Raw genomic sequence first — 13,254 nt, 5'->3', positions numbered from 1 at the left:
GGATCTTCTTCCTCATGTCTTGATGCCTTGAAGTTCCGGCATGGACTAGCTTTTGTTTATTTTAGCTTCTTAGAATACTCTTAGTTTAGTAATTTGATCATAGATGTTCTTGTGGTGATGACTTCCAGATTTTGGGGAATAATAGATGTTGAATTTTAGAAGTTATTGAATTGGTTTTTATTAATGAGTTTAAGTCTTCCGCATTACTTTCTGTTGATATTAAACTGAAATGTTAAGGTTTAGATTGGTTGGTTCGCTCACATAGGAGGGTAAGTGTGGGTGCCAGTCGTGGCTCGGTTTTGGGTCGTGACAGACTTTGACTTCATTTTATTTTAACCACCATATATGTAGACTTTGACTTTAGTTTTTGTGAAAAAAAAGTCTTGATTTCTCCAAAATGACAAGTAAACATTGGGTTATATTATTACTCATGTATTTTACTTTAATATGTAAGGACTATTAGATCAATAAATAATGTATGTTTATTCTATTAAATTATTATAACACGTATTGTTTTAAATTCAGATAAATTAAAATTGATTATATATTTTTACTGTTTATCTCGTTTTATTTAAGCTAATCTCATTCCGATGTGTTCAAAGTCGACTTATTCTAATTCTAGTAGGGACGAATACTTGAAACATGTTGAAGTAATCCTAAATTCCTAAGAAATAGTCTCTTTAATCACAATCTATGTGTTTTACTTGTTCTTAGTCTGTTTAAGAAAAAATGTAAAAATTTGTATCAAGCAATTCTTTAATTTTAATATTTGTATAGCATGTGTAAGGTCACAAATTAATTCAAAGGACAATTCAATACATTATACACATTTTCCATTTAAGTTTTGAAAATTTAAAAATCTCATCATTCACCCTCTTAAATTTTACGCTTAATAAAATTAAGATAAATAATATTGTGAATCGCGATATCGTCGTTTCTTTTTTTTTCCTTTCATGGGGACGCGGTTCAAACATTCCTTGCATGTTTGATAATATGAAAATGACCATTCAATTGAAGACTTTATTAAAAAAAAAATTAAAAAAAAAAATTGGAGACTTTATGTCCTAGTTAACATCCACATTGACTTGTACCATAAGTATGAATATTTTTTTTACTATGTAACGACGTGTTTATTATAGATAACATATAATATAACACAATATCAAAGTTAATTTTAACATAAATATAATTATTATTTGTTATTATGATAATCAAAGGATCACCATTAGAAATCGTGATTAATTTTCTTGCTGCAAATCAATAAGAAATTTATATTATAAGTATATTTTTTTCACTTTATTCTAACCGAGCCAGCTGACTGAAAAATATATGTTAGGCTTTGAGAAACAAATTCTCATTAAAATATTAAAAAACTTTCTAGTTTTCTAATGTGAAAACAATACTGATATTTTATCTTTTCTCAATAATTTCAATCGATTTTTTTAAAAATATAATTGTTAAATATTTTACGACGAAAAATAGTAATTTTTTAATATGTACTGAAAGAAGGTGGAAGTACACATGAGATTTTGAAAACAACGTATCTAGGTTAGAGGTAAGTCATATTTAAATTGTTACTTACTTTATTTAAGGGACATACCAATGACATTTTTGTTAATTTATATGACAAAGAGCTTAAAACTTTGGCTTTATAAAAAAATATATTCGGAATAATCGTTGATTAAAATAATAATTAATAATTTATATTTATATGTAATTAATATTTCTTCAACTAGTTGGTAATTGTAATTATTTTTTATTGAACAATTAAAGATCTTAAAAGCAAATATACGTAAAAAGCAAATTTAAAAAAATTACGATTTTAAAATTATAATAGTAATATTAAGAATACTGTGTGTCACATCTTGATGCATGCTTGGTTTGTAATTGTATGATTAGATGAAAAAGACCATTTGATTTGATGCATTTAAGAAATATAATAACCGTTTTGTTTGGATACTTTGAATTAGTCAATTGTTTTGAATGAAATAAAATAATGTTACTTACTAAGCATAAGAAAATTATCGCTAAATATAGAGTAAAAATATAAATTTTAATTTAATGATCGAATAGTGAAATAATTGATAATTATATTATAATAAATTTATAAATAACTACGAGCAAGGAAATTAAAAGTTCATATCACAAGTAATAAAAAGTAAAATTTTTCTTAGTTAATTAGATATCATAAGGATTAAAATTAAAATATAGCTAGCCATCAAGTAGAAATATTTTTTGTCTTTTTGTATTCATTGTTTAAACAATTCCACCCCCTTAACCCAATTAATTAGACCAATATGCCAAATCCTAAAACAAAGTAGACTTGGTTTGAAGTTTTTTTTTTTTACGCTCAATATCTTTTATTTTTATTAAAATTTAATTAAATTCATGCATTATAGGGCTTATTCCTGAGGACTATCCTACCAATAAAATAAATGATTTTTCAAAAATTTAAACTTGAGATATATAATTAAAAATTGAGAAATTTCGAATTATTTCGCTATAATTTTAAATTAATTGTATCGTTCGAAGACTTGATACTTCTTCGAGGAATAAAATTTATTATAAAATATGCCCTCAAAGTACTACCATGATAATGCCATTAGAGCTTAAATAAATTGAAATAGCCGGCCGGTCTTTTTTAATGTATGAAGTTATTAAAAAGTCAGTTTGATATACAAAATATTTCGAATTAGCAAAATTCGAAAAGAATTGCATACCAATAAATTTGAAGTTATTATTTTTTTAATAAATATAAGAAAAAAATTATATTCAAGAAATGGGTGGACTAATGTATTTCAAGAAAAATATTTTTTGAATTTACCCTTTCAACATCAACATCTGAGTATAGTTTAATTAAAATTCAAACCTATTGACGTCAAAATCCGGTGAAAGAATAACAATATAAAATTTAAACTCTTGATCAATAATATAGAATGATAGATTTTTGACTTATTTCGAATGTTTTTGTAGTTTTAATAGTTATTTTCGTAGGATATCATCAGTAGAAATATAACAAAATGGAAGAATTTATTTAAATAATCTTTCATCGAACTGCTTAAACTAAATATAATAGAATTCATACCGTATATGTGTGTAACTAATATTGGCTAGAAAAAACAAAGAAGAAATTTGTGTATAAAATCCCGTATACGAGATTTGCGTATAATTATCTTTTTCTTTTCAAATTATAATTATTCTAAGAGATCATTTACTTATCATAATCATCTTTTTAACCCTAAGTAATTCTCATGGTGAATATTTGACTTCAAAACATGCATTTGAGAGAGAATTAGTCCAAAGAACATATTGTATATAATAAATGTCTGGATAATGGAATTTTATGTTCATATAATAAATGTATATATTCTTTGAAAAATACCATTTTAAAAAAATATTCCAAGTGTTTTGTAATTACATATATCTTCATTAATTGCATGCAATTTTTGACCTAGTCACATTCTAAACATGCCAAGTTCTTTTTCAATATTATTGAGTGTTTACTGTTTGATAAATTAGTTTTGCATAATATATTTCATGATTTTTAATGCATCAATACAAGTTTGATTAATGACTTGAGTCAATTCAACCTTTCACTTCTTTCTTTTCTCTACATTTTGTGGTATTAAATCAAGGAATGCATATATTTTGTGGGGTCAACTTGACCAAGCTATCTTTCGGTATAGCAAAGTCGGTTTGAAGGATAGTTATTTACAAATAATTTGGGATAATCCTCCTTTAACATTTTCTGAGTCAAGCATGTTGCGATTTGAAGAACATAAATTGTAGCAACCGCAGATTATTTAGATAGGATTAAAAAAATTTGACCAAGTTGCCTTAAATTATTTAATCGGCTATTTTCCTATAATATAACTTACTTATATTATAACATTGACATTGAAGAATTTTACCACTAGATCATTCTTACTCGTTGAACAAACACTTTAATTATTTTTTATTTATAATTTTCAATTGTATTTACGCGTTTGTTAGTAATGTATAAGCCTCTTGCTCATATAATCGTGTTATTTAATTTTAAGTATTGATTTATATTATAAACGTCCTTAAATAAACAAATTTGTAAAACAACAAACTTTTTGGTGGTTAAGCAATCATAAGGATATATTGTGTAAAATAGCAAAGACCAAAGAATATGACTTTCGAAAACTAAAATATAGATTCAATTTTTAAGATTTTGGTTCCCTTTCTCCGCTGTAACAATTATAATTTGTCAGCGGTAATAAAAATATATATGATAAAGAGTACTAAAATTTTTATCAATATTAATTAAATGTTATTGAATTTAATATTGTTATAAATTTTAGAAATATTTTCTAAGAGTGTCAATTGTTACTAAAAATAAATATTTAACTACTACTAATTTATTGTCATTAATTATCATCACTAAAAATTATTTATTTATATTATGTGCATTCGTATATTAATTAACAAATCTAATGTGATTTTACAAAATGAAATTTAGAAAAGCATAGTACGCATAAATTTGATAATTACCTCAAAAAATAGAACGATGTTTCCGATAGACTCTCGTCTAAAGGAAAAAAAATTAATGAAAAACATGGAAAAGAAAATAAAACATATTTTTCAGTTACGGTCAAACATGCTTGGCTCTAGAAGAACTTGCATATTTGTGTGTGTTTTAATTTAATTTTTCACTTTATCTATTTTTTATTTATTATTATTATTATTATATTTTAATGGAAGTCAAATCCTGGCTAGATTTGCGGATTCAACACTGCTTTCTTATCATGGCATTAAGACTTTTCATGGCATTAAGTCGTCAGCGGTCTTTTAAAGGGAAAATTCTATATAATAGCAAATTAATAATCTAAAATAAATGGAGTAGCTAGGGTTTGATTTAATTGTGCTCCATAGCAAACGTTAGTCAAAATTTGCCAGGCGTCTCTCTCCCAAAAATCTCGCTCGCCACTCTCCCATTCTCGCTCGCCACTCTCTGCTCGCCTTTCTCGCTTTATACACAGAAGTGTATAATTCTGTTTCTGTTTTGTATAAAGCGAGAGAAAATTGTATATACACATGCAAAAACATATATCTTCGTGTTATACACTTAATTATACAATTTACAAACATTTTACTTCAATTCAAGTGTAAACAAATGCAAATTTCATACAAATATTGCAGAGAAAAAGGCCAACGAATTATACAATTGCAAATTATACAATTGCAGCGAAATACAATTTTCTCTAGCTGTATACAACAGAAGTGTATATATTGTGTTTCTGTTTTTGTATAAAGCGAGAGAAAAACATATATCTTCTTGCTATGCACTTATAATTATGTAATATACATACAATTGTGCATTATACAATTGCAGTGAAATAGAATAGCGAATTATACAATTGCAGCGAAATAGGCCAGCGAATTATACAATTGTATATATATAGCGAATTATACAGTTTTATGTTTGCTATGGAGCGCAATTATGCAAACTTTGCTATAGCATACAAATATGAATTTTTTGTTTGCTATATGTGAAAGTTGCTCCTTTTAAAATTGTCTGCATGATTCACTTAGATATTTTAACTAAGACTAGTACCAATTGAACATTTTTATCTATACAAAAATCGTTTTTATTAAACATTTTTTGATAATTATCAAAAAATGTAAAGAGTGTGTAATACACTTGCGATGACATGGTAAAATGACTAATTAAAAAATAACATTTGACATTGGACCCCGAAAATTATAAAAAAACACACATTTAATATCTAATTTTTTAAAAAAGAAAAAGAAAAAATGAAAATGTCAACCTATTCTACCCCACCTTACCTCACCCCACTCCAACCCCCTTTCATCTTCATCTTCTTCCCTAAAACACATTCTTTCTCAAATTACAAAATCTTATTCTTTTTCAATAACTTCAAGATTATTTTTTTTTTAAAAAAATAAAAAAAAANATATATATATATATATATATATTTCATACTAAGAGTGAAGAAGAAATAAAATTTTGTTGGCGGTTATTCAACTCTACATCGATGACATTGATAGTCCAAAATTATTTCTTTCAATTTTTTTTGATATCATTTTTGATAAATTTAATGAACACATATAAATTTGGGTAAAAATCTTTGTTCGAAAATTGTGATAAATAAATATCGTCTAACTTTTTTTATACATAAAAATCATTTATCCTTCTTTCATCTTCTTCATATTTGTTCCTTATTTTTATGAGATTTGAAATAAATCATACGAAGACTTTCTTTCAAATCAGAATCTTCATAGTTGATTTTCATTTATCTTCATATTTGGAAGATATAATTTTTTTGTATATTAAAAAAAGAAAAAAAAACAATGTTGAAGCTAAAATGAAGAAAGTTTTATAAACTAAATTATGAAGAAGATGATAGGTAAGGAGTGAAATGCTTTCCTTTTTTGAAAAAAAGTGTAACTAAAAGAAGAAAAATATTTTTAAATTAATTATAATGCCAAGTGTCAATAAAAGAAGAAAAAAATATAAAAATAAAATAAAAAAGACATTGTTTTAAGCCTTTTCACGCGCTTCTGCAATACACATTTTTTGTCATATCAGCATTTTGTGTCTAATAGATGCATGTTTTGAACAATTTATGTGTTCAATAGGTACAAGTCTTAGTTGAGGTGTCTAAGTGAATTATGCGGTCAACTTTGAGGGGCGGTCGATGACTTAAGCCTTAATTAAATTTATAACAAAATCAGTATATTTAATTAATTAAGTAACATTTCAAGACGTATGATTATGAGTAGAGCAATTTTATTACGACGATTTATATTGGTATTATAATATATACTTTGAGATCAGTCAAAAATTACATACATCCTCGGATTTAGAGCATACTTTTAAACAATAAAATTTTACTATTTTATACGACTTTCTTTACTTTAATTATTTGCTTTCATTTAGTTCTTGAACACCATATTTAATCGCTAATAATTAAATTTAACAAATTAAATTAAGATACATATTTTTAACCTCAACACAAATTTTACTATATCATTTTTTCAATAAACAAAAATCTCTAACTATTAAAGGCAAAAATATTTTAATTATTACACCACATATCTCACGCTACTATCGAACAACTAATTACAACTAAAAAGTAAGAAACTGACAAATGGTTAAAAATAAATAAAATGAAGATGCTAAGCAAATTCCAGTTCACACAATTATCCAGAAAAAAAGTCCAATTAGCCTTACCACTTGGGTAAATATTAAATAAATAGGTCAAATTATATAAGACACTTTCTCCGTTTTAATTTATTTGATCAATATTAACTTATTATGAAATTAAAAAATTAAAAAAGTTGATTCTTAGATAAATACATCAAAATATTTTTTAATTTTATAATATTAAATATGATATTAAAAATTAAAAAATTATTTAAAAATTCACTTTTTAAAAACAAATTAAAAAGAAGACAGAAGGAATATGTTTAATTGAACCTATGTATACATTTATTTCTTAGATTTCATCCCTTGCAAGTCAACCCAAGTATAGAAAAATTTAATTAATTTCAACTATTTTATAATACAACTAGATATAACTCCAACTTCCCAACCATATTCCTTTTTGACATTATAAATAATAACCAATTTTCCCACTCTATTTTCATGCATAAGCTTAACAATAATCTAAGCTATTTCTATATACCTTTTTCTTCCTATATATCAATTATCGAATTCTGATTAACTAGCACAAAATCACATACAAATTAATCGAGTATCAGATGGAGTCACAATCTAATTATGTTCCGAGATGGACACCTAGTCCCAATCGATCACCTCATCGACGTAACGAATCGGAGACAAATGAAAGTGTTATTTCGGAAGATATTCCTAATTTTAATATTCCAACAAAAAATTTCCCATTTACACCAAATATTGGTTCAATTGAAGCACCATCTCTAAGGGTTAATTCTGAAATAAAAAGGTCAATAGAGATGGAAAATTATTATGAGGCACCTAAACAAATTAGTGTTACTAATCCTATGATTAGTAATACTAATTTTGGTTATGATGATGATGTGGCTTTAAGTGGAAAGTTGATTAATGAAGGAATTTATTTAACATGGAAAGATTTATGGGTAACTGTGCCAGATAAAAAAAGTGGGAGGAGAGCTATTTTGCAAGGGCTTACTGGTTATGTACAACCTGGTGAAGTTTTAGCAATTATGGGTCCTTCTGGTTGTGGCAAGTCAACACTTCTTGATACTCTAGCAGGTATTTTTTTTTTCTCGATTTAATCGTCTGATATACGAAATTTACTGACTCATATATCTAAATTTACATTGTATAGATCTATATCGATTAAAAACCTCTAATGTCTTAAAGTTCAAACTGATATTTCAGTTAGATGTATAAAAAAAACATGATTACCTAATTTTGTTGCTATAGGAATTGGTCAATCTAGTACATAAAATAATTTTAAAAAGAAGATTGTTAAATATATTGATGACGATTTATTTTTAAAAAAAATTAATTTATGTATCTTACTTTTATATAAAATGGTTTATTTATGAACTACTCCACATACTATATAAAGAGAATGTTTTGAATTCAAACACAACTTGATAATCTTCCATTAATTGATGTTTGGTATAAAAGAAACAACATTTAAGTCCACTAGAAAAAGACCTTTTTTTCACATTTGGTATTTGGTTTCATTTTCGGTTTTTCTAATTAATCTGAATTTATATGACGTAATATTTAATAAAAAAGGAAAATATTTAGTGACAAAACTTTTTTATTTTCTTAAAATCAAAATTTTGATTAAAATAAACGGATATCATTTATCTCATCAGCATAATAGAAATAGGCCTCACTAAATAATATCAAAGTTTTAATTTTGTTCATAAAAATAAAATTTGTTAACGTGATGTCACAGGGAGATTAGATTCGAACACAAGACAAACAGGAGAAATCCTCATCAATGGTCGTAGACAATCACTTGCTTTTGGCACTTCGGTACGACAGTTAATATATCTCATCTTTTTTTCTTTTTGTTTTTCGAGTTTAACTTTTATATATATTTTTTTAAAAAGGCATACGTGACACAAGATGACACGTTGATGACGACCCTAACAGTAAAAGAAGCAATATACTATTCAGCCCAACTCCAATTACCGGATTGGATGTCGATATCAGAGAAGAGGGAAAGGGGTGAAGAAACAATAAGAGAAATGGGTTTACAAGATGCAATGAATACAAGAATTGGTGGATGGAGTGTTAAAGGGCTAAGTGGTGGACAAAAAAGAAGAGTTAGTATTTGTATTGAAATATTAAAAAGGCCCAAATTATTATTTCTTGATGAACCAACAAGTGGACTTGATAGTGCTGCTTCTTATCATGTTATGAATAAAATTGTTCAACTGGCTAAACAAGATGGAAGAACTATTGTTGCTTCTATTCATCAACCAAGTAGTGAAGTGTTTCAACTTTTTCACAATCTTTGCCTTTTGTCATCTGGAAGAATTGTATACTTTGGTAACATTTCTAATGCTAATGAGGTATGTATGTTACAAACGTACGTATTGGTATCGAATGAGCGGGTTCAGTTAACTAATCATATTTCTTTGTTTTTTTTTGTAGTATTTTGCTTTGAATGGTTTCCCATGTCCAACTATGAGAAATCCATCGGATCATTATCTAAGGACAATCAACAAGGACTTTGATATTGTAAGTAAAAAAATAATTATTTTCTTCGTTATTATTAATTAATTAAAATCAAATTATCAATGTTTATGTTGATTTTAATTAATTAGGATATTGAAAAAGGAGTTGGTGGAAAAGCTACTGCTACAGAAGCAATTGATATTCTTGTGAAGTCATACAAGACTTCACAGGGTTGTCAACAAGTTCAACGTAAAGTTTTAGAAATTTGCCAACAGGTTTGTATCATATTAATTTTGAAAAATAAGAAATAATTAGTTTGTGATCTAATGAATATTTAATTTGTGTATAGAGTGGAGGAGAAGAGGCAGAAAAAGGGAGTCAAGCAGGTTTTATTACTCAATGTATAGTTCTAACGAGGAGGTCTTTTGTGAACATGTATCGTGATCTTGGTTATTATTGGCTACGTTTTGCAATTTATATTGCTTTGTGTTTGTGTGTTGGAACTATTTTTCATGATATTGGACATGACTATGGGTCCATTCAGGTAAATATTGTTAATTACTCGTTGTTAAATAGCATTAGCGATGAATTTTTGTTAATCCTCTAATTCTTTTTACGTTTTTTTTCAGGCTAGAGGTTCCATGTTGATGTTTGTTGCTGCCTTCTTGACTTTTATGGCTATTGGTGGATTCCCTTCATTTGTTGAAGATATGAAAGTATATATATGACACTTATTAACTATCTCTATATAATAAAATAATAATTTGGTTACTTATACTTATATGTTTTTTTTCTTCTTCTAGATTTTCACTCGAGAAAGATTAAATGGACACTATGGTGTAGCTGCATATGTGGTGGGAAATACATTTTCTTCGATTCCTTACCTCATATTAATCTCAGTTATACCAGGCGCTATAGCTTATTACCTCGTGGGATTACAAAAGGGGTTTGATCACTTTGCGTATTTCTCACTAGTACTTTTCGCGACCATGATGTTAGTGGAGAGCCTCATGATGATTGTAGCAAGCATTGTCCCTGACTTCCTCATGGGAATCATAACAGGTAATAAAAGGAGGTTAAAGCTAAGTTTCGATATTTAATTTTCATGTACTAATTTTGTGATTATTTGCTAATAGGAGCTGGAATTCAAGGTGTTATGATGCTTAATGGAGGTTTTTTCAGATTGCCTAATGATCTTCCTAAGCCATTTTGGAAGTACCCAATGTATTACATTGCATTTCATAAATATGCAAATCAAGGGTTTTACAAGAATGAATTCTTGGGATTAAACTTCCCTAATGAACAAATTAGAGGGCCAGCCATAATTAGTGGTGAAGAAATATTGAAAAATGTATGGCAAGTGCAAATGGGATATTCAAAATGGGTTGATGTTGCTATAATATTTGGAATGGTAATACTTTATAGGTTAATGTTTTTGGGAATAATTAAAACTGTGGAGAAAGTTAAACCTATGATTAGAGCATTGATGGCTCATTCTTCTAAAAATCCAACTCATGCTGAAGATATAGACTCTTGATTGTGTGTTATTTACATTATAGTATTTTGTTGTGGATGTAAAATGTGTAACAAAGTTTATTATTATGAATTAAGACCAATGTTTGGTTGGTCATTTAATTCTATTTACCTACTTTTGTGAGTATATTATTAAAAGTTTGAATAATATGTTTTCAAGGTTTAAGTAAATCGTACTTTTTTCGTCATAAATTATTTGTCAATTTTTAGATGTTCCTTAAAAATATATTAATTAGTCAATTTAATTAAGAGAGCTTTTTATATGAATAATTTTATCCTCATTTATATATCTTACTATATAATCTCTTTTCATTAAATATTTATTCAATTGAGGTGTTTATACTTATCAAAAACAAGAATTATTAAAGATAATGAAAATAATATCTTGAACTTTTAAAATAACAAATAATATGAAATAGAAAAATCACGATAGATAAGTGAAGACGAAGAAAGTATATAGTACTTCCTCCCTCTGTTCAATAGTTGTTCACTATACTAAAAATAGTTGTCTAATTGAGAAAAATCAACAGATAATTTATCTTTTGTGTTTGTTTATATTGCTAGTATTAAATAGATCTAACACATTTCTCAATGTATTAAATTTAATAAAGTCAATAGAAAAAATATTAATTTCTTAAGATGTGTGTCAAGTCAATAATAGTGAGACAAATTGTTATTTGTTGGATAGAGTTGTCCACTATACTATTTGTCAATTTTATGAAATTAACGAATAATTTTACACTTAATTCCTTATTTAGTCCTATTATTAATTATAGTTATTTTTTAGTATTTTTCAAGATATTGTATTTATTATATTTAAAGAATAATATAAACAAAATTTTCTATCTACTTATAATTCCTTAAAAAATAGATAAAGTCAATACTGAACAATTATTATTGAATCGATGAGTATCACGTAGCAACGTCATTTATTTTTTAGTACATGGATATTAATTTCGTCTCTTAAATTCCATTAATGTGGACGCCTTAAGAGTACATTTTCTTGGTGAATTATTTGACCAAGTATACACTAGTGTCCATATTTTTCAACATTGATCACTACGTACTATTGATATGACCATTTTTTTTATAATTTTTTGGAGTAAAGTGAAGTAATTGGGAACTGAATAATAAGTTGACTTGAGACTATTTTCATGTTGAAATAAAAAAAAAATTGTGTGGAATAACTTGACCGTCTTTGTTTTGATGAGAACAAAGCCATCAAATTTTGTGATATTTGTCAAAGTGATTTTTATTTTTGATTAAAGTTTTTTATTTAAGTTTTAGATATGATATTATCTTTAAGTAAGAAATATTTTATTCTTAAAATGAGACTTTTCGTTATGAATCTCAAATTATTAGTTTAGTTTAAAAACATATACAAATTATATATTGAGTGAGAAATAAAAAATAAAAAAATAAAATAATATCGAATATGTTTACTTTTGGTTTAAAGTAATATAACAACATATCTATATATAATCTTACAAAGAGAGTTTGTTAAAAAAAAAATTGACAAGTAGGAAAAATATTTTTTTTTTTGATGAAATCTCTGCCATAACAGCGATTTTTGTGTTTTTGTAAAAAAATAACACGTCAATTTTATCAGAAGAAATTGCTCCGTCAGGAGCGATTTTGCTCTTTTGATTCAAAAAAAATTAATGTATCCGTTTGAAATTTTTAACAATTGTTTTTATTCTTTTAGCTTCGGACTCATAAAATGTGTATGTAAATTTCACTCCTACCTTGAAGATAACTATAAATAATTGTTCTGAGAAGGGTAAAATGTGTAAAATTGTATGCGAGATCTTAAACTACAGCAATAAAAAAATTATGATAGTTATTTTGCGACAATAGTGTAATTGTTATTATATCAGATTTAGCTACAATCATAAATATAGATATTTATAACCAATATTTTATACAAATATCACCAAAAATTTTAGCAATATTAAATATAATAACATTTACTCAATTTCTGTTAAACATTTTCCAATAATATTAAAAGTAAAAAACTATTGTCCACATTTTCCAACCATATCATCACTATCCTTTTATAGAAAAAAGAATAATATATATATATATAT

General features: G+C 26.2%; 1 protein-coding gene across 1 annotated transcript; it reads left to right on the top strand.

Annotated features, from left to right (window-relative positions):
- The first annotated feature begins 7,655 nt into the window (after positions 1 to 7,655).
- LOC107019111 (ABC transporter G family member 11-like) lies at positions 7,656 to 11,269 on the top strand. Its single transcript, XM_015219687.2, has 9 exons — positions 7,656 to 8,242; positions 8,907 to 8,986; positions 9,064 to 9,528; positions 9,611 to 9,697; positions 9,784 to 9,909; positions 9,984 to 10,178; positions 10,264 to 10,350; positions 10,438 to 10,696; positions 10,771 to 11,269. The coding sequence occupies exons 1-9, from the start codon at positions 7,750 to 7,752 to the stop codon at positions 11,169 to 11,171; spliced, it is 2,193 nt and encodes a 730-aa protein (XP_015075173.2). The 5' UTR covers positions 7,656 to 7,749; the 3' UTR covers positions 11,172 to 11,269.
- The last annotated feature ends 1,985 nt before the right edge of the window (positions 11,270 to 13,254 follow it).

This window comes from Solanum pennellii, chromosome 5 (genome assembly GCF_001406875.1).
Source record: "Solanum pennellii chromosome 5, SPENNV200".
NCBI lineage: Eukaryota > Viridiplantae > Streptophyta > Magnoliopsida > Solanales > Solanaceae > Solanum > Solanum pennellii.
The sequence above is the reverse complement of the archived record's forward strand: the minus strand, read 5'-3'. Positions and strand labels throughout refer to the sequence as shown.

Excerpts from the sequence above, each read along its gene's own strand:
- LOC107019111 (XM_015219687.2), top strand. The coding sequence starts at position 7,750 with ATGGAGTCACAATCTAATTATGTTCCGAGATGGACACCTAGTCCCAAT. Across the intron at positions 8,243-8,906 it reads ACTTCTTGATACTCTAGCAG|GGAGATTAGATTCGAACACA; the intron begins GTATTTTTTTTT and ends GTGATGTCACAG. Across the intron at positions 8,987-9,063 it reads CACTTGCTTTTGGCACTTCG|GCATACGTGACACAAGATGA; the intron begins GTACGACAGTTA and ends TTTTTTAAAAAG.